At 39.3% G+C, this 22,959-nt stretch overlaps 1 protein-coding gene across 2 annotated transcripts in view; it reads right to left on the reverse strand.

Annotated features, from left to right (window-relative positions):
• Window positions 1-22,959, reverse strand: part of angpt1 (angiopoietin 1) — a 62,567-nt gene that overhangs the window by 23,255 nt on the left and 16,353 nt on the right. The window contains exons 2-6 of one of the 2 annotated variants that reach the window (XM_017455003.3): window positions 15,040-15,195; window positions 14,496-14,617; window positions 13,101-13,333; window positions 4,590-4,717; window positions 2,799-2,900 (exon numbers count right to left, since the gene is read on the reverse strand). In XM_017455003.3, the coding sequence (XP_017310492.1) occupies window positions 2,799-2,900; window positions 4,590-4,717; window positions 13,101-13,333; window positions 14,496-14,617; window positions 15,040-15,195 (741 nt within the window). The remainder of the gene's footprint in view (window positions 1-2,798; window positions 2,901-4,589; window positions 4,718-13,100; window positions 13,334-14,495; window positions 14,618-15,039; window positions 15,196-22,959) is intronic. The other variant, XM_017455004.3, reaches the window with a different exon arrangement.

Genomic DNA, 22,959 nt, shown 5'->3' on the forward strand with positions numbered 1-22,959 from the left:
TTTATGGTGCAACAAATGAGCACCATATGGTACTGGATTGCACATCACATTCTCCTACAGTCCCTGTATTCTAAGAAATTGAAGATGCAATCCTGAGTAATCATTACATTCAGGGGAAAATAAGTTGCTGATGATATAATTCGAAATCATGAAGTGGCCCGTAAGTAATCAGAACGATGTTGGAAATGAGCCAAATGTGCTGGCAGGGGCTGCGTGTGATTTCGATAGCAAACATGAAGGAGATATTGCTGTGTTACACATTGGTCTTTTATGAAGTGCTGGCTATTGATTTCAGCATTTCAAAGTGATTACGATGCTAGTGATTTATGACACGAGATATGCATCTGGCCTGAGGCGAGCCGTGTGTGGGTGGAAAAATATAATTATTCCCTGAATTTTTCTTGTTGTGAGTCTGTATTTGTTGTCAAGGTGTGGGCTATTGTAATTAGATTTTAAAAGCCAGACATTTGACTATGTTCACATATGAGTAAACCTTCCCTTCCTTCTCTAACCCGAACCCCCTCCCTCCCCACCCCCTCCCTGCTGCACAAGTTCTCACGAGAACTGTATGAGTAGCCAAAGAGGGCAGTGGTCAAGCGGGGCATCCTCTTGGGTTAGTGCTTGTGGATAAAGCACAGTATTAATGTGCTGTGTTGTAATAATCCTCTCTAAGGTTACAGGTTGTTTTGCATCACTTCACTAATAGGCATAAATAGCAACCTTTACAAACCTTTTCCTCTGCACCTAATCACCAAATTACTGCTGAGCCAAAATCCAGAAATGTTTTTCAGTTGTCTCAGTAGGCTACTCAGTTGCATCATTGTGCTTACCTAAATGAGTTTAGCATTTAGTACATTTCACACCAGCTCATGTTTTCAGACTGATCTGGGTTCATCGATATCTCTCGTAAGACATTACTGTCCAACAAGACAGTGGTGCAGAACATTCAAAGACGACAGTTAATATTAGATGATCAGTAGATGGATCAATTAGTAGTAGTAATACACTATATTTACTTTGTTACATTTACTTGAGTAACCTTTTTTTTTGGGGGGGGGGCATACTTTTAAGAGTAGGTTTAACTGGCCATACTTATCCTCTTACTCAAGTTCATTTTTAATCACAGAAAGGTACTTTTACTTCGCTACATTTGGTGGCGTTCCTCCATTACTCTTAAAGATTGCAGTTTTAATAATACGTTTATATCATGTATAACGAGGTGGCGAGTCTCGCTGCAGTGGTCTGAATGTGGACACAACAACCGCTCACTTTTTGTGAGGCTCAGGCCTGGACGTTAGTGGCCGAAGAGGGGGAAGGAGAGCAGGCAGGACAGCCCTCTGTTTGTTTTTTGGGGTGTGTGTGAGATTTTGTGTTGAAAATGACAGGTCCTGTGTTATTGTACCAGTACAGAGGACTGGGATATGCTGCTTCATCTTGAACCCAGGTTTTATATCATATAAATAGAAAAGACAGATTTTCAAGGGGAGGTGTGACTTACAGTTCTCCATGTAGTCCGAGATTCAGGATTTTCCCTTCGTTTTATCACTCGAGTCGTCTTCTCATTGGATACTTTATGACTCTTACTCATGTCATTATTAACTCTTACTGTTACTTCAGTAATTATTGTTATTAAGTAGTTTTACTTGTACTTTAGTAACATTTTTGGCGACTCTACCCACCTCTGGTACGTACCGTATATCAATGAAACTGATTTCATCATGATTAAAACGCTGTTTAATCTGCCTTTGTTTTGAGATTTCCAGCTCAGTGATCCAACTCCCAGTCCATCTAACTTCTTTATTGAATGTGTAAGGAATTTTAAAATGTTTTCGTACCATGAATGTCTCTTGACGATTTCGTTGGTGTAACATTAGGTTAGTACAGGGGTTCTCAAACTCTTTTTAATAATAAAATCAATTCCAGGGACCTCCTCAGCACTGATTTCTGAACATAATCCTATAACTATTCCAATATTAAGCTCATTATTTAAATGTGTACACAATTACTTTGGCTATGTTTGTGGCGCCATCGAGATTTTATTCCTGAACTTTCCACACATAGAACACATTAGGTCCAAGTTGACTTTATTTATAGACCTACGTATTTTTTTTTTTACATTTTTTTTATTATGGACCGCCTGGATATACCTCACAGACCTCACTTTGCGAACCATGGGGTTAATGTATATTTTGCAAATAAATAAACTAAATATACTCATAATATACTATAGCACTGATGCACTGGTCATGTGAATAGAGTCTTAATACAGCATTAATTACACATGGTTGATTTAAAAAAAAAAAAAAAAAAAAAAAAAAGCCCTGTCTGTTTGGACTCGTAATGTTAATAAACCTCTGATAAAAATGATTACGTTACATCTCCGCATTCCATGACACATGCCGAAGCCGAGCTCTGTTGACAAAAACATCTCCATCGCTGAAGAGCTGCTCATGTCTATATCAGCTGCAGTCCTGAGAGGCTGACGCTTGGTGATTTCTTCATTCAACATGCCAGAATATTTCTAGTTTTACTAGATGTGTTAGAGTACAATAATCACCAAACTGTGCTTGACTACGGCGTTCTATGTCTGAAGTTGGTCATCCAGATCATGTGTGCAAAAGGCCAAGGGTTTAATATGTGGAATAAATTGTTACTGCTCCTGGATGTCAAGATGTTTTCTCATATTAATATCGGCAATAAAGTTTCATCTGCTTACTGTTCTCCTGGCTGTCCTAGACATCCCTCACTCCTGTTAACAGTCTAAATGAAGGTTAGAAGTGTGATATTTCTTGGCATACCATCTTGTACTCTTTCCATGTCCTCTGAAAGTCAACACTACCATCCTCTCGGCGTTGGATTACCGTCCAGCCTCCCCCAGCAGTTTCCATATTACAGTATACCTGCTTGCACACACACACACACACACACACACACACACACACACACACATATAAAGCCATTAAAGCCCATTCTTAAAAGAAACATCCGAATTACAATGCATATTAATAGTAATTGTTTATTTTAATTTAAGCCTACGCTAAATTCTATATGCAAATACGTACGTCCCTAACAAATCACATTCCAGACATGGAAGAGCAAAGTCATCCCTTTTTTCTGACATAAAAGGATTTAGATTTTTATAGTTAGTTCGGATCATCTTACACGCTCTGACATAAAAGACTAAATCTTTGAAATATGAAATTATGACATTTTTGTGGCATTTGCTTTTTATTATTGATAGCCTAAATTCTTTGTTCATTTTCTCTCTTTCTTTTTCTTAGCGTGTCCAAATCATTAGCCGCGCTGAAAGCTGTTAGACGTCCGTGCGTGATTAAAGATATCAGCAGAGAAAGTTCTGTGATACATGTTTTTTTTCCCCCCAAGTGTAATCTAGCTAGTGCACTGTTCACCATGTTTCCAGTGAACTAATATTAACTAGGACTATTATAGTTATTTTAAAAAAATTTTTTTGCTAGCTAATTAATACACATTCATAACAGCACAGAGACAGATGTTCCCAACAAGCTGCTTTTTTTGCGATCCGGCTAAAGTAGGCTTGCCTACATGTTTAGTTAGCAATTAGAGCAGGGCAGAAGTCCAGGTTTAAGATCAGAGTGGAGACAAAAGAGGGACACATGGCTGTAATCTAGCCATGTGTGGCTCGGTGTAAACCAATAAGCGGCAAATCGGTGACTGCCGCTCTTTGGTGGTGGAGGAGAGATTTTGTTAACCTCACATACGTCCAGCTGAATACACACAATCCAGTCAGAGGACAATTACCCGAGAACCACAGACTTGACTTGTGGTGAAACTAGACACCCAGACACATATCTATACACACACAAACACACAGATACCAGCTACACTGAAATGTTGTATGTCCCCGGAACATGGTCATAGAGTCTTGTTTAGATTACACAACATATACATTCCTCCACATTTCCACACTATAAAATGCACCCTAATGGCCTGCAGTCTCACCTACTGTATATGACGCAGAGCATATACAGAACCTCTCCACTTTCCAACCTTATTTTTAGAGCTGTGAAAACTAATCCAGTCCATCTATATACAGCTATTATACATTCTGGTTCGCTCAGCTTCAAGCATGACCTCTGATTTAAAAAAAAATAAAAAATCTTGGACTGACCCAAGGTCTGGATTTGGAGCACTGGATTTGGAGCCATTGATATAAATAAATGATAAACTATAGTGTAAACTAAACGACCCCTCCACCCTAACGCTACACTCACTGCACTCAGCGTTATCTTGCTAAACCAGCAACTGCGTCAACGTTGCTCACAGTGGCTTTCTTCCAATCTACCAATGTTTCGCATCAGCGTTTCTAATGGACTATTATTGGGTTTCCTAATCTGGCTCTAATATACCCATAATATTCTCATTAGCCTTGTTGATTAACTGGTGATTCCAGCCAGATATGTTTGGAGCAACAAATCCACTAAAATAAGCAGTTGAGGGTGAGAATGTGAGAACCAGAAGGAGGGATAATCTTTTAAAGATGATGAGAGATCTTACGAGATCTGAACACACACACACACACATACACACACACATATGCAAACACACACCTTTTTCGTTTCTTGCGGACTAATGTTGATGGTATATACTCCATTTTTCTGGAAGCCTGCTTCATAGAGATCAGCGCAGTCTCGGAATTTCTTCTCCTCGTCGGCTTGTTTTGTGCTGTTGGGCACCACTGCGAATGAAAGATAGAGTTAGTTAGTTGATCTCTACATGGAACGGTCCATTACTTTCACAGTTTGAATGTTGAGAAGCACGACCATATCCCCTTAACTGCTGTGATTGAGTCTTATTATCTATCACACAATCTGTCACCACAAGTGCTTCCATTTCAACAGAACAAGATTCATCCAGATGAACAATTGACTGACTGACATTCTGCAGCACATATACTACTACAAAGCAGCGGGTGATGATCGTTTTCACGAGTTCTATTATGCTCATGCCAACTGTGGTTTATAATACCCATGTGAATATGAAAACAGAGGTTTTATGATGCACTGCTTTCGGAGTAAGAGCAGAGAACATTTTCTGAAAAGACATCCAGCAAGGATTACATATATACATGGTTGTGATTGGCAGGGAGTGTTCAGAATTTATTGCTTCTCAGGATGGGAAAGGGATAGAATGTGTTTAAAATCATATGACACCTTTTTCATCTCTGGTTAGACATGCACAAATCAATCACACCTCCTGCACTGGAAAAACAGAAAAGAAAACACTATGACATTGGACTGAATATATAAACTGGAATAAAAAGTTTTTATTTTGTTTTCGAGACATGGTTTTAGGCGATGGAATGCATTGAAGCCAATAAAGAAAAGCGTACCCAAGCTCACTCAGATAACAGAATAAATAATACACACCGAAATTCAAAATACAGCCGAATTTTTCTGATTGAAATGTCCAAAGTGAGGAAATGTGCATGTTGAAAGTGAATAGAGAACACCGTATTTGGATCTACCGGAAAGCTCTGTGGTGTTTTATCGATAAGATCTTCCAGTGAGTGGTAGTGAGTGACATGTTTCCAGTGTGAACGCTCTTTAATCAAACCGCTGATCTCTTGCACCGAATGAGGAAACGTCCGGCTCGGTCAGGCCTCTCAAAGCCTGCAGCTGGCTCTCCCTCCATCTGCACATAATTACTCCTGCCAATATTTTGAAACCAAGCAAAGGTCTGCGGACAAAATACTACAAGCTATAAATTTCAAGTTCCTGTTATAACAAGTGGTTTATATTTACACGCCAAGTCCTGGTTGTATCTCTGAAATTTCTTCCCGTTTCTTATCGCTAATGCTCCTTAAGAGTCCAACTCAGCTTTCACACCCTTGTTTTCACTGTTGGGGCTGTTTTGGGAGAAGAGATGTCACCGCAGAGCAGGATGGTGTTTAGGCCTGGCTTTGATCCCTGGAGTGAGGCGGTGGGCAGCGGAGGTAGAAAGACCTTCAAGAGAAAGACTATAATAGCTGCCTCACTGTGAAAGAACCAAGTGTCAGTGACAAGAATCTCCCGCAGTGACAGGTTCATAGAGTAGAACTGCATGCTGTGGAGTCTAGCACAACAAGAAGCCAGACCTGTCCAGTGGCAATTTATCGCTATATACAAAATTGCTAGAGACAAAACACTTAGAGAGATCATGCCCATTGAGAATGCAGTGTACCTGCGGATGTCTCATCTTTGGCTGAATAAGGTCTGTCCATCAGATGGATCTCCTACTTGGGCTCACATTAGAGCAGTATTTTAAAGCTCATGGGAAACGCTAGAAAGGTTTAAGCCCTCCCTTGCTTACAAGAAAAAGAGATAAATAAATAAGCAAGTAAATAAGCAAATAAATAAGATTTTTTGGCCGTATTGACATGGCATGTTGTGTTTTTTTTTTGTTTGTTTGTTTTTATTAGGAAGCACAAGTGATGCTATCCATCAGTCTTTCATTGTTTGTGTTACGTATTATGTGTACATGATGAGACTGTTATATTAAAGATCAAGCCTAAAGGTGTCAAAAACTCAGTAACAAACATGATTCCTGAGATTTCTTCCACGGAAGAAACATTTAACACCTAACTCTACTAAGAAAGAAAGAAGGTCCTTTACTCACGCGTAGTAAAAATCTGTTTTCGCCTTCCCATTCAATATCCTGACCAGCTGTCCGTGATAGTTATGAAGCCTTTAATAATACTTTTCTAATAATTTATTGATTGACCACAATGATCATTATAACTGCAACTACTATTACAAATAATATGTTTATGAGAAAACAATTATTAAGGAGATATTCAAACGCAGTATATAAGACTATATATATATATATATGTCCAGTGAACGGTGATATCTCTGATGAGGCATGTGCAAGGTCAACGTTCCAACATTCTTGCTAGGTGGTGTGTAGACATTTTTGACAGGTGTTATTGATCAATGCGTGCGTCTGTCACCGTGCCACCACAAAAACAAAACGTTTTCACTGTGTAGTAACATCTGGATTCAGACTTATTGACATAGCTCATTGCAAAAGTGTACTCACAACCACAAATGCATCCCAAAAGATTTTTCTCAAATAAACACACTATAATTATTCAGAAACCAAGGATATTTTTAAACCAAATGCTATGAGTCACAAAATGGTACCATGTTAGCAGTAGGGATTCCCAAGGAAAATGAAGATGCACTTAGCATTAACCGATTAAATATCAGGAACTATTAAACAGCTTGTGTCCTGGCACTAAGATACACATTAATACACGGTTCTCTATTTACATATGAATTCTTGCTCCTTCAGTAGGGACTTCTGTTCAGTGGGGAGTTTTTGTGAAAAGTACAAACAGGAAAAACTACTTCTATAAATCAGGACGTTAGTCAAGCGAACTAAAACGCTCTAAAACTCCCCTATAAAGAATTAAGATGTCTTAAGTAAACGGAGACTAAAATGAGGCGAGCAAGAGCAAATCTTGTTTATGGTCAGTATAAGCCAGACATCCCAGGCATTCAAATGGCTTGAGAATTTGAGGTTGTATTAATTTCAGATGAGCAATGAAAACATACCAGCAACTGAACTGACACTAAACTGGAAAGAAAAAAAAAAAAGAGAGCAGAGGTAATGACTAACTGTAGCCAATTCATTTGGTGAACCAGAACATTACATAAGGCTCAAAGCATCTCAGTAATAGTATGCCAAAATCTAACAGTTTCATTTCAGACACATTTATTTAAAAAGCCATGAAAAGTACCATGCTGAGGTGCAATATATTTCTCGAAAACTAAACCCAGTGACTGAAACAACAACACTTTGCAGAGCCGAAGCTGTGGTAATCAAAGATGACTGATGCTATTCATTAGGTGCGATAACACAGCGCAGAAAAAAGAAATTCATGCGTAGCAGTGAGGGATTCGTAGCAGCCGCCCAGAACTGGGATCAGTTACCATTAAAACACGATTAGCTCCCAGAGTTTGTAATATGTTTAGAAGTGATAAGTGTGCTACGTAGACGAGCTCATCTGGCAATCACAGATCAAACTTCCATAGGGAGGAAAACAAACGTTTAAAAGCTACTAAAACATTTTGAAAGTAGAAAAATTAATGATCGCTGTACATGACGATTATTTTTATTACCAACATTTTTATTTATGCTCATCTGCCTTCAATAATACACTGAACATTTTCAAATTCAGCCATTTTCTAGTCTGGAAACAAAGACTAATACATGCAGACCCCACATTACGATATTATATGCCAAACATTTCTAATGATTGGCTTGGATAGGAAATAGATGTATGCTCTCCCTATTGAAGAACCCCTGACCCAGATTTAAATTGCAGTAGAGGTGCCATGGTAGTCTGAACCTTGGAACCTTCCCTTTCACCTCAAGAGCATAGACGGTCCCGTTGGACTCATTAAGGGTTGACTAATTCAACCAGAGGTGAGGAAGGTGACCTCTATGGTATACTCAAAGCTACAAACTGCTCTATAAAAGCAAATGAGCAAACACAAAACAGCAACAGGACAATTCTAACCAGTTTATTCCCTCTTAATCCTATAACGCACATTATTTAAGTTACTTCAATTACCTTTAAGGACAGTACTGATACAGTATTTCTACCACAACAGAAATATTCAACGCCTAACTATACCAATTAAGTGTAGTCCAATATAACATACAAGGTTTAGTATACTGTAGTGCTAGAACTGTAAAAAAACAAAAAAACAAAAACAAAAACCAGACTTGAGTAGGACACACCGGCAACAAAGTCCCGAGTTCTCACCGTCTCTTTCAGAATCTTCGTGGTCTCATTTGTAATCACAAAAATGCAGACGTCTGGTTAAAAGAGTCACTTGGGTGTCAGCTCAATGTCCTAATGACTGAAAGAGCAACAGGAAGTAGCTTTGCTCACAGTGCCCTCCCAGCAGGAAGTGGAACTTGTGCCCAGAGGTTTGAAATTTCTCTGCACTCAAGTCAGTCCCAGCATAGACATCCAGGGTAAATTTTCTGTGACCACTGAGATCTAGGGCAAAAGCAAGGTCAAAAGGGCAAGCCTTGGTTACAGTTGGGGTAAGGTGGCTGGGGGAGGGAATAATATGTTTGCTGGATAAGTCGGAGTTGCCGTAAGACCAGCTCTGACCGCCAGGGAGAAATCGCTAGCCTTTGAGCCACTGTGGGTGTGGAAAGTGGAATTTGTTGAATTTGGAGAAATTTGAGGCTGCAATATTCAATAGGGAATTCTGTAGGCCAACAAACTCAGGAGAATTTCACTGAACGCCAATAGCACTATTCTCAAAATCGAGAGCCTAGATCCACGAAATACTCTGTATACAAAATTGAATGTCTTTACTGTCTCTAAATATCTGCTGTCCTGTTCTATAGCAAACCAGTTAGTTGGTGGTTATTAGCTAACTTTTGATTACAGCCAGGTATATTATATGTAGATTTTTTCTAAAAAATTTTTTTTACAAATAAACTTGTGTAAGGTGACCATGACCGAATATTTACGGACACATATACAGTCATAATGGAGGCTCAGCCTGTAACTGCAAACGGGCCTTTGTGACACTTCGGTCAACTGTTAAAGAGCTGACAGTGTGCTGACGTGTGAGGAGCTCCATCCGTTACAACACAATACTGCAGTCGTGAAGGTGATGTCTTTCAAAGAAGTCTGTTTTCTGCACTTTTTGAATAAAATGCAGGTCATGTACTTTTGTTTACCTTCTTGTTTTAAATGATAGATTATGTAGAAAGAATGGAAAGGTTTGCCCAAGAGAGAGTATCACTTTTAGCCTTGCACACTGCCTAAATGTTACGCTTTACCACTGCTTCAAAGTTATCTTATCAAAGTTATCTAGTTCTCATAATCGAATTCAACTTTGACCCCAATTGTCGCTGACCTTTCCAAGCGCAGCCAATGAGATAATCGGCTACATGAGGCCTGGCAAGAAAGCTGCTGATTTTGTAAAGTCTTGGGATTTTGCACAACTGCATCTAAACACACTGAATTTGGTGAACAAAACATGGATCATGTGTTGGCACCCTGATATATTTAGATTTAGACTTAAATTATGATCTCAATATATCTAATTCAGCTAGAATTGAACTGTTATAGGTATAGGTACACACACACACACACACACACACACACACACACACACACACACACACTGAACACTTTATTAGGAAATGTATACTTGTGGCATGGTTGTTTTGAATTTGAGGATTTCAGAAACTGCTTTTTTTGTGCAAAAAACAAAAAACATCCGCTGAGTGACAGTTCTGTGGGTGGAAACACACTGCTGATGAGAAAGTTTAGAGGAGAATGGCCAGACTGGTTCGAGCTGACAGGACAGCTACAGTAACTCAAATAACCACTTTTTAGAACTGTGGTGAGCAGAAAAGCGTCTCAGAATGCACAACACATTGAACCTTGAGGTGGATGAGCGACCACAGCAGAAGACCACATCGGGTTCCTCTCCTGTCAGCTAAGAGCAGGAATCGATGCTACAATGGGCACAGGTTGGAAACTGGAAAGTTGATCGGAAGGTCGGGGTTCAAACCCTGGTGCTGCCAAGCTGCCACTGCTGGGCCCTTGAGCAAGGCCCTTAACCCTCTCTGTTCCAGGGGCGCTGTATCATGGCTGACACTGAGCTCTGACCCCAACCTCCTGACATGCTGGAGTATGTGAAGAAAAGAATTTCACTGTGCTGCAATTTATATGTGACCAATAAAGACTCATTATCATTATAAGAAATATATGTAAAGAAAAATTCCAAAACCATGGATTTAACTAAACACTCAGAGCTATCATATCTACACTTAATTCATGGGCATAGGCAGAGTGCGAATTGCTGCGATTCGTGTTTCGCGTTTCTGACACTCCTAATTAAGATCTTAACCCATCCGTCCATCCATCCATCCTACACAGGGTCGCGGGGGGCCTGGAGACTATCCCAGGGAGCTCAGGACATAAGGCGGAACATCCTGGACGGGGTGACAACCCATCACAGGAAACAATCACAAACACATTCACACACTATGAACAATTTGGAAATGCCAAACAGCCTACAATGCATGTCTTTGGACTGTCAGATGAAACCCCCAAAGCGAAGGCAGGATTTGAATCACCAACCCTAGAGGTGCGATGCAAACATGCTAACCACTAAGCCACTGTGACTCCCAAGACTTTAATCCACCCCAGTGAAAATAAAAACAAATGTTGGCCAATCACAACACAACGTGGCATCAACGACATTTTTCTGGTTTCCGAATGAATGATCACTTTGCTAATTTTATACTTTCTAACAATATCATATAATATATATCAATATATAATACTCTACAAACTTTACTGTTATTTTGTGGATATTGACAATGGTGACTTCCCATAGATAACACGAACATATTTGAAAATGATTAGCAGTGACTAGGGATGAATGTTCTTACCTTAATTAAAAGAAAAATGAATGAAACTACAGCAGTGACTACACACATCACTAGCTTTCTCCCATCAACATGAATACAAGTTCAAAAATATTCTTCTGTCATGCAGAACTAATGTGGATCATTTTCTCTATTTGTTTTGCATGTCACTCTTTCAGTCTATCATTCTGATATGTAGAAAAGGTCTTACATTCGTATGTTTTTGGGGTTTCTGGGATTTGGAGGCATGTGAGAAATTAAGCTGCACGTTGTGTATTTTTCAGCAACAGTACTTTCAAACTGTCAGCTAAGATGCAGGCTAATAGAAGGAAACAAAAGTTAACCCTGAAAGTAAAGACGACGTATTGACAGGGCCCTGTATTTGTGGTGGATGCATTACAGCTGTCTATCACACTCACTTTCCAAAGGCCTGCAGGTGCATTATGAAATTTAACAATGCGCTATGTTCATTTGAGTACAGAATAATAAACATCTGTACAGGGATTTTCAACTTCTGTGCAGTTGTTAGAGGGTATTGTTACTGTGGTTATTTGTTCAACAGTGTAGAGGTGCAGAATAATTCTGATCCATTTAAAGTTTTGGCAATCTGCTTGGCTAAGTAAAATCCCTGGTTTCTCTGTGTATTTGGACAATACTGAATACATAAACACTATTGCAGTATTCCTCTCCTTAGTAAGTATCAGTGTCTGATCACAACCACCTGCTTTGAAGGATAATGTAATTTTTTAATTTATCTTCTGGGACTAGGCAAATATTCATTTTATTTAAACATGTATGAATTTAACACATTCTACATGCTAACCAGGTGAAATATGCATGAATACAGTCTGTATACAATTAGCAGTATCTAAAGGCTTGGGCCTTTTTAAGTGTGTGGATTTATCCCAATTAACTCCCTAAGATGATGTGAGGAAGAAACCTTGAAAAATTGCGTGCAAATTTGTAGGTGGTAATTGCAGTCCCAAGGCCATAGCAGAAACCATAGTCCCAGCAGCCACGGTGAGAGTGTCCATGTGGAATTGAGGTCCAAAACCATTTCCATGGTATTTCAAGCGGTACCATCATCAGCAATCCCCAGGCTGTAGATTCCAGTTGAGGAAAAAGCTAACTGTCCTCATCTGCATACATGAGCTCATACATGATTGGCTAGTATTGCTGTGATTGACACAGGAGAGAGTGTGCCACTCCTCCTACCCAGACAGCATGGCCAATTTTACTCGTTTTGGACTCCCAGGCACGAATGGCTCCCTAAAACAGAGTGAACGCTTTTCTGTTGTGCCACATACTCGACTAAAGTGAACCTAAAGGAAATGGGGTGAGGGAAATCATAATTGTTGTTCTTTTGAACTAAACAAACTTTGTAAGCACTATGTTGGCCAATGGCACACAACAATGACAACTGACAGACAATAGTGCTTTGTATATAAAGTAACCAGTAATTAGTGTAAATATAGTGGTCGCATGCTCTTCAGTTTTATGCTATAATAAGCATATAGGAGGTTACATTACTCTTACTCCAATTTCCAAACCAGAGCTAAAACAAAGAATGCACAAGTATTCCACAATGTGTATGTGCATTGTTACATTTCACCTTAACATTCTGGGAAAAAAAGTCAGAGCTGATCTGTGCAGCTTTTCCGTACCTCCGTCCTTGGAGCAGAGGTTGAGAAGGCTGTGCACGGTGTCCATCAGGTCCTGCTGTTGCTTCTGCAGCACTGTGCTGTTGCCTGAGGCTTTGCCCAGCTGGGCCTCCAGCTCAAGGATCACACCACTCTGCCTGATCACAAGTGCCTGTAGATTGCTCTTTTCCTCCCTCAGCACTTCCAGCTCTTCCCTGTGCCTCGACTCCATTTCCTGCATCTTCAGCTCCAGAAACCTGAAGACAGAGAGACAGTGAGGAGAAAGACAGTAGAAAGGGAGAGACACCAAAAGAGGTGCTGGGGACAGGAGGGAAAGAGTAGGAAAGCGTTTTAGGACAGAGCGCAGCTGTGCGAAGCTGTCCACACTCTGTTGCGATTGTTCTGCATTATAATTCACACACCATAGGAGATTAACTTGATTTAACATGGCTATAATAGGTGTATAAATATTTATACGAATTTCCTCAGTATCCATGACTGAAACACTGGCCGAAGCAATCCAGATTTTATCGTATACATTTGGAGATTAGTCTAAGGCCAGGCAGTCCAGTTGTCTTAAGGTTTTATTGCTCATCTTGGGTATATGATGCGCATTAACTTGTGTATAGAAAATAGAAAATCACATATGGATATCAAATTCTGCACGGTGGCTTCCTGGACTATATTAATACCATGACATCAACATGGAGAACAATTTTTATTTATTTTTTTTAAATAAAAATGCAGCTAACTATTTTCTTTTTTAGATCTTTGTGAAACTCATGATGAAAATTTTGTTCAGTATGCATCCTTCCCTCTCCCCACCCCCAAATACAGCTGGGTAGCTCTGCTGATAGAACTGAGAATGAGGCTTACATACTTATGATGAGAGATAAATCCCATTAACAAAATACACTATATCATACTATCCAAACAGCATATATAGCAAATTAATTAAACGCGCAACAGTCCATTTATGAAAATGTCTTCAAAAGTGTTTTTAAAGGCAGGAGACGTCTTTCGTCCATTGGCAGGTTGCACTGAATTGCACACTATGAGATCAAATAACTGTCTCAGATCTTATTGAATTGTTGAGAATTGAATGCTCTGTTTTGCAATTTGTGTTTTTTGGATATGAAACTTGCATTTGTTTTTGTTTTTTTAAAAAAAGAAAAGAAATTATTATTACTAGGAATCAGATTTAAACATTCCAGGGCATCATTTCCCAGTGCGGGTCACAGATGTACAAAAAAAGTCAGTTCTAATCAGAATTGTAGAAATCTGCGACAACTGATGGTTGAATCCACAGAAAACAGACACAACAGTCATACCCTGGAGCCACTCCTTTAACATTAGTCTTTACACTGTTTAAAACGGCAAGGGTTCGTGAATTAGTTTATGATTTGTGCTTATGCTTACCCATTCTTATCGTGGAGCTTACTGATCTCATTGGTCTGTACCATGAGCTGCTTCTCCAGCTTGTTCGTGGACAGTGAGTTCTCCAGCAGCTGAATCTCCAGCCTGGATGTCTGATTCAAAACCTAATTTCAAGTCACAGCGAAGCAGTACAGCCAGACAGTAATGATATAGCACACATAACCACAAAGTAGGCCAGCATTAAATAAGCAACACCTGTAGAGAGGTCATAAACAGGACAAATTGAGCTACTGCTGTTCCTTGGACATGGAGTGGTGTTTAAGAACATTGGTTCTCTCAAGAAAACTCTTCATTTCACTAAAACAACAATATCAACTCATGACCATATTCCTGTGTGTCTCATTCAAATTCGCAAAAAGCATCAATAATGGTGGGAACACAAATACAAACTATGGCTACAGGGAGAACAGACAAGTCATGTGATTTGTGTATTTAGTTTGGCTTTTTAGTAGTGATCCTGCAGAGATAATAATAAGAAGAATAGCTTAGTAAGTGTTGTGTGGGAAGCTTCACAGGGGGAAGATACCTGTGTTTCAACATCAGTAAGCTTGCGGGTCTGTTCGGCTGTCTGGGAGAGAAGATTGGTTCCCATTTCCAGCATGGCTGCCGTGCGATTGTGGACTGCGCTTTGCTGTAACTGTGCCATCTCTGCCTTCATGCTCTCTTTGATGTAGTTCTCAATCTGTGGTAATGAAAATTAACCAAAATTTAAAATAAATAAATAAATAAAATACAAAAATGGCTAAAACATTAAAGTGAATTTCCTTTCTTAAATGATCAAATTAAGGTCCTGAATTGCCAGTGGCCTTCGTGTGTAAACACGCAAGACCCTAAAAAAAAAAAAAAAACAGTGTGAAACAATGTGAAACATACTAACAGGATCTATGGAGCATTACATTTTCCATTGAGCAAAATACAGTAGTGCTTGTTCTTGTTCTTTTGCATTCTTTCCTTAATAAATATGGAATTTGTGGCAAAATACAGGGACTTGCCATTGCAAAAAAAAATAAAAATAAATGTGACTTGCAATTGCATGCACAAATTAGTACAACCAAAGGGCAGGTATTAAATTTGCAGAAGTCATTTTTTCTGCCATTGAAGACAACATTATATCATTCACTTAATAGTGAGAATGTTTATCAACACAATTTCTTACACATAATCAGAAGGTTTAACAAATTAAGTGCTTATTATTACTGCAGTAATATTAGATACTAACAAAACATTTGCATATCTGATGGCATCAGAATTGAAATAGAAACTTTTGAAGTATTCCATTCACTATACCTAATTAACATCTCTCTAAATGCTCTTATTTTATGTTAACACCACCTTTTGAACAGTTTCCCAATGCATCTCATCACGTTCAATACTTGAATTTCAGTTCAGTTCGTCCTTCTGTGAATCTTTTTGAAGTTTCTATACTGAGAACAATTAATGCACATAGGAATGTAATGTGAATAGTTTCCTCATCCTATTTTGCTCGTGATGGCACTCATGGATTTATTCTTTTCTAAATCACCTGAAACACACCTACAAACTGCATGCACAATTGATCTGATTGCAAACTAGTAATTTACATTTATTAATAATTGTGCTACTTGATCAGCGTAACTGCCAAACTTCACTTAGTGCCGAAACGTACAGGCTCAGATGTTATTAACATGGTAGACATACAGTACTGTGCATAAGTCTTAGGCACATGCAAAAGAAATGCTGTAGAGCAAAGATGCCATCAAAAATAATGAAATTGAATGTTCTTATATTTGCAGTAAAATCCAACAGCCTTAACTGTGTTTTTAATCTGAAAAGTGTCCTCTTGGGTAATCTGCTGCTTTCTTTACAGACATACAAACCTTTTTCTGTAACATTTTTCTGTAACAAAAACTAATGTTTGGGAATCTAAAATGTTTTTTTGGACTGACTCCATAATGTAGAAGTCATAAAATAAAAATGTATAACAAAGTTTATACTTAAAAATACAGGGTGTCTAAGACTTTTGCACAGTACTGTATTAAATGAAAAATATACCAGTAGCTAGAAAGGGAACTTAGGTTCAGAAAGCCAGTAAAAACACTCCCTCAAAACCAACTATAGAGTCTCAAGGCACTTTTACACCTGGACAAGAGTGTTTTACAAACTTTAAGTGGCCAATAAAATGTAAAAGGACGCCGGCTAAGCACAAGGACGTAGAGGGAACTCTCAGCAGTGGGCCTGTAGGCCACCAGGAAGCAGTAGATGTTCTCTGAAAACACAGATAGACTCATATAGTGTCACTTTCCCAATAAATATCTAGCCTAAAACCACTGAAATAACCCAGGAAGCATTAGAATTGCGTTTGAAAGATTGGTGGATATCCAGTAATTGTCCACTTCCAACTACACAGTCTTTAATCATGGTTTCTTCCAAAGCAGGCATCATTTCAAAGAAGCTCCTTATCTACAGTACAGTGAAGTTCTTCTTTCTGCAATGAATAGCATGATTCACCCTAATACTAAACTCAGCACAGTTAATACCTGAAAGACTGAAGATGTAGGTGGAAGCAGATGTAGGGTCATTTGTTAAGGAAGGACGAGATGAAGATGTTGGAGAACTTGGGAGCTTATCTTTAAAGCTCTCTTTCATCCTAATCTTCTGGCTTGAGAGATGACAAGGCCAGAAACAAGGTTTACGAACACAAAGACTACTTATGTGGATTAGCCCCCACACCCCCCACCTAGCCATACTCCGTCTAAGCGTCTATTAGCCTGGATTTAACTCTTAGTTTGTCTTTGTGCAATAATATACTTGCGTTTGATAACTTTGGCTATACTGGAGGTTGTTCATGGTCTCCATCTTGCTGGTATAACGATAGTACAGGAAACATGATGTGCAGCAAATTATTCATATACACATATACAGAGAAAGATAGTATACGAATGTAGAAACTGTAACAGAAATGATAAGATAACTACAATAGAGACGCCAGACAATTGGATTAGTAAGGCAACTGAACATATGTAGGTCTTGGCAAAGCAAGGAAATGTGTGTGAGCTCTTCAGTGTGGTCCAGATGAAATATTTGAGGCCTATGCAGGGGAATAAAGGGAGAATGCTCATGGCAGCCATTTGTAGGGACATTCCAAATGGGAGTGTGGAAAACCCATTGGTGTCTTTATTTATTGAGGGACCAACAGATAGACCAACTTGAGACTGTTTATTGTGAAATTACTCTGAATGGAAAAATGGCAGTGGCAACTAGTAAACTTGCTTTTAACAAGTGGGTCAAGCATAAGGACAAAACACAATAACGTTTAGTAATAGTAAATTATAACTATGAATAGTGAGCCAATTTGTTATGAGTACATTCATTCATTCATCTTCAGTAACCATTTTACCCTGGTCAGGGTCACGGTGTGTCAAGAGACTATCATGGGAACACTGGACGCTTGGCAATGACACACCCTGAATGGGATACTAGTCCATTACAGGGCACTATGCATGCTCACATTCACACTTAGGGGCAATTTTGCATAGCCAATCCACTTACTGTACTGGTGGGAGGAAGCTGGTGGAAATGTACAAGGACATGGGTAGGAACCCCAAACAGCTGAGGATCAAAACGATGACCCCGGAATTAAGAAACGGCAATGCTACTTGCTGCACCACCGTACCGACATTACGATTACGTGTTGATCTTTTCAAAATAGCTGCTTTTTTGGACTAACACTATACTATGGTAGTTTGTTGCTTGTGAGGCAACAAATTATTTGCTAACAGACATACACTATCTGTTCATTATTAATTTGTGATATTCTTATTGACTCAAGTGTTGTATTGTATTGTATTTGGAAGATGACGTTGTAGTGCGTTCCGAAATGCTTCTATTTTTTTTCACTCAGTACAGAAAGGAGACCCTAAAGAATTCTCACTGTGATGGAAATAGGGTTTAGGCTTAGCCAAGAATTAAAACATGTCAGAGTATAAAAAGTATGCAGGGCATAGCTGGGGCATGAATTGAGCAGGGTATTGCTCTGGCATAAAAGGACAGAAGAGGAGGAGTTTGTGTAAAGTTCTTAATTATTCATTTTCTATTATGAAATAAACTGGGATAAATTGTCCAACAACTACTACTACATACATTTAGCAAGCAAATAAACATTGGTGTGAAAAATGGTAATGCAAATCAGATTAGAAAATGTGCATTTGTGCAAATGGGTGATGGGCATTTAGTTTTTTAGAAAATGGTTGAGTTGAAGTAACTTTGTGATGCGTTATAAACAAGTAATAAAACATGGTATCCTATATAACAATGGTCACCAACCCTGATCCTGGAGATCTACCTTCCTGCAGGTTTCATCTCCAACCAAAACCTAACATACCTGTTTTAGTGGTTCAAGAACTTCTTAAGGCAATGATTAGATCAGTGGTTTTCAAAGTGGGGCCCCTTTGGGGGCCGCCAGGGGGCGCCCGGGGGGCCTCAACAATTTGGTCGGAGCCACCAAGCCCACCCCTACCACTAGTATGTTTTCTCTTTCTCACTCTCAGACAACCACACACACACACACACACACACACACACACACACAATCAATTCCTAATGTAATGTAAAGATGTAAGATGTAATTATTAATAATAAAAGAAGGTGGATATATTCAAAAGTCTGTATTTTTAATGTGTTTTAAAGACATCTTGCAAAAGTGGGGCCTCGGTCAAATGTTAATGCCATTTGGGGGGCCTTGCCCTGGAAAAGTTTGGGAACCCCTGGATTAGATGGTCAGGTGGGATTATGGTTGAAGTCTTCAAGAAGGTAGATCTCCAGGAACAGAGTTGTTGACCACTGCTCTATAAAATTACAACTTTTCTTGTGTGCAGCGAAGTTGTTGGCCAGTAATGTTTTTGGCTGTGGTTGTAAAATGAACTGTGCCATTGTTTCATGTGCACTCATGTCTATCTAAGGTTTGTTAGCCAAAACAATATACAGTACTTCATTTTTATTACATGTACCCAAAAAATAGTTACCTTGTGTGTATTCTAAGGTCAGTTTGTATGTTTGTGTTAGAAATTAATACTACTTTTCTACACGATATGATTACTGTCGTATGATCTAAACAGAAGGAGCACTACACCATGTGACTGAACTAACTATAACTGTGAAAATGGCAGAACGTTTTGAAAAGACGTTAACTATCTTGATCAATTTGACCTGCGTTTGTATGGCATCTCCGTGCTGCTCCATGCTGCCAGGGAATAGTTGTTATGAAATAAATTGTTGTGAAACATTTTATAATTATGTGTAGAAATCCGCTGGCAGGAACATGCACTTTTACTGAAAGACTTTTAAATCCTTCAGATACCCAAATAGATATGCAGATGAGGGTGTAGAAAAGTGAAGTATGCACCAGAAGACATGGGTATTAACTGAGATAGAATCAAATCAATAGTTCCCCAAGCACATGAATTAAAGTAAGAGATTATTTGAATTTCATACTTAATGGACTTTGAAACGTGTTCACATCCAATATGTGTTTCCACAGATTAGAAAGTTTCGTCATCCTGTTTAACAGATGGTCATACAGTTTACAAGGTTACAGCTATTAAGTGTTTGAGATATGTTTCTTGTTAAACAGAATGTTGGACAAAGCTGCCAGTACTACATGTCACCTTGAAAGTGTTATTGGTAACACTCGTTTGCTGAAACATTAGCTCAGACATCCTTTTCTGGGCTTCTCCAGGGAAATGTGGCTGAGCCATGGCTCAAACTGGTGGGTGTCCCTAACGGAAAGTACCAAGGAGAAGCAAGATTAGACAAACATATGCTTCAAATAAAAATACAATCGAGGAAGCAATAAAATGGTCCGGTGTGGGTATCCGATCATTTTCCACTTTCAACCACGAACGAGATCGAGCATCCAGAGACAATAGATGTAGTGGTAAAAGAGTCACAACATTAGCTCATATTTTTCATAATAACTGGCCGCTGAGCAAATCAAAGTGCTTACAATGGCAGATGTACAAAAGCGAATACATGTAATATTGTGTAAACATTCGGGTAATGCCTAGTAAACTGTAGTGTCGAGATGGAAAATCTAAAAACCTTAAGCAAGCCTTTAACCAATGTGGAAAACTCCACCTCCAAAATCAACAAAAAGGGGAGCACCCTCTGGCCACACTCGGTTTCTTCTCACATTTGCAGGAATTTGGAATAATTAAGTATATCTGAAGCAGAGGACCCTGTCAGACATGGCTAAACTGCACCTGGGAGGCTTGGCTTACATCTCTCAGCTGCCCACCAACTGAGGTTCATGACAAATGAGTCAAGGTCAGCCATATCAGCGCTTTAAGATCTGACCGCAAAGGGCACCTCTGTCTAGATCAATATCACCAGCAGTGCTTTAAACCACAAGGGTTCAGTGCTTGACTTGAAAATTGATTGTGTTTATTTGCAACGTGTACAAACGTGGGAAGGTGAAAGGGCCAACCTTTGTGGAGTGCGAGCCCCCGTCGTTTGTGGATTACATCATGATCATGTATAGCGTCGATTGTAAAAACAGCACTGCTGTTTCCATTTAGCTTAACTCTATTTAGATCTGTTGTTGTGCTACTGTATGATCAGTGGGAATACAGCCGTGGCAAATTCTGTCACATCTCTGACAACTGTAAGAGTTTACGAGCATCGGAGCAGCCTCACTATTAATAGTAAAACAATCTGTTTGAGCTGCCGTCCGGTGCGTTGAGACAGCTCTTAAAATTAGGACACCCGGGAGGAGAAACTGCCTGCCTTATGGCTGCAGACATGAAGATAAAGCTTAAATACTTCAGGAAAAGGTGAAATATTACGCAGTTATGTACGTACATTAACTGTAAATGTAAATATTAAGCATGTGACTATTTGTTATATCTGAGATAACACAGATACAGCAGCGCTTTAAAGATAAAAAATTTAAAAAGAGTAACATGCTCTGTACAATGTTAGGTCATGGCTTTTGCATGATGGTTTATATACAGTTAATGAGACAGCAATACAACAATATTGAGACGATCCACTTAAAAAGAGTTTATTATTAGGAGGGGAAAAGTTGAACTCTAACGCATATATCTCTACAGCTGGAGCAGAAAACTAGCCAGGCAAGCTGAGTACTTCCAGGGAGACCTACATGTCATGTCCTGTCTTATCTCACCCACTGCGCTCTGAGACGGGACGCTGGGACGGTGGCCTCTCTCGCACAGCACGATGCTTTGAAAACATGCTAATGGTTGTTAGGAATTATGACATTGTGTTAAAAATATATATCGTTCCTGTGATTAAACTACAGTGTGAAAATAACCATTATCTCTAACAAGGTTTAGATTAACAGGTACGCTTAAAGTATGCCAACCTCTACAACATATTTATCACACAAGCGTACGCATGGCCCGGGTTGAACATAACTCATGCTGGGTGTTCACGCTGGGCAGGCTGTTTCTTTAGTCAGCTCTTGTTTTGTGGGATCCTAAAAGGCTGTTTTGTGAGGGCTTATAAAACTCGCTCGGAGACTGTGACTGACATTGTGTAGATGAGGATTAGCGGAGTAACACTTAAACTGGACCTGAAGTTAACCTTTACGACCCGGATTCCACGGGCCAGCTCCCAGGCATTCCCTCAAACGCTAAGCTCTCACACACGCATTAGTCTCTCACTTGACCATACTCGCATTGTGTGCCAGTCTCAAGACATTTCTTTTTTGTTGGTTAAACGTCGGAATAACTAAATATTTAGGGTATACACAAACGCACGTACTGTGATGTAGGACCATGTATGCATCTTCATTTGCTACTAAATGGTTCAACATGTGGTTTCTGGTGTGGGATTGCAATTGCATTAACTCATTGGTGGCATACAGCTAGACCATGTTTCAAGAGCTCAACCTAACCACAGAATCCTCAAACCAATTGCCAGATAGAGCGAGCAAAACGTTAACAACACCACCAAGTTGATTTAATTTTCTGACATTTTCCAGGACTCTTCCACTGGGGTAATTTCTATATGCAAAACAAAAAACAACCCAACCATCTCACACAACTGCAAACATTTAAACAGATGCAAGTCAAGATGTAGTTATGGCTTGTCCGTGATTCCATCATACAACATTTTGACAATGGTAAAGATGCAGGAACAAACATTTAATTCAGAGCCTAGGTCTGTTTACTTTTAAAATCAAAAGTAAAACAATAAATGTAATGCAACAGCCCTGGGATAGGCGACTGAAAGCAAACCTGTCTGGGGGGGGGGGGGGGGGGGGGGGGGGTAAGAAAAGTAGAACAGTGTTTAATTGAAAGACCTCTAATTTGCATGCATGACAAGCTTAGGTAAGCATTAATGTCAATATCTGCATTCCAGACCAAATAAAATCTAAACACTTCTTTGACTGCCTGACTGCTTGTCAATTCTGCGGCCTGTGGTTTGCAAAAATGCAATAGCCAGATGT

The sequence above is a fragment of the Ictalurus punctatus genome, chromosome 24, assembly GCF_001660625.3.
Source record: "Ictalurus punctatus breed USDA103 chromosome 24, Coco_2.0, whole genome shotgun sequence".
NCBI classification, from domain to species: Eukaryota; Metazoa; Chordata; class Actinopteri; order Siluriformes; family Ictaluridae; genus Ictalurus; species Ictalurus punctatus.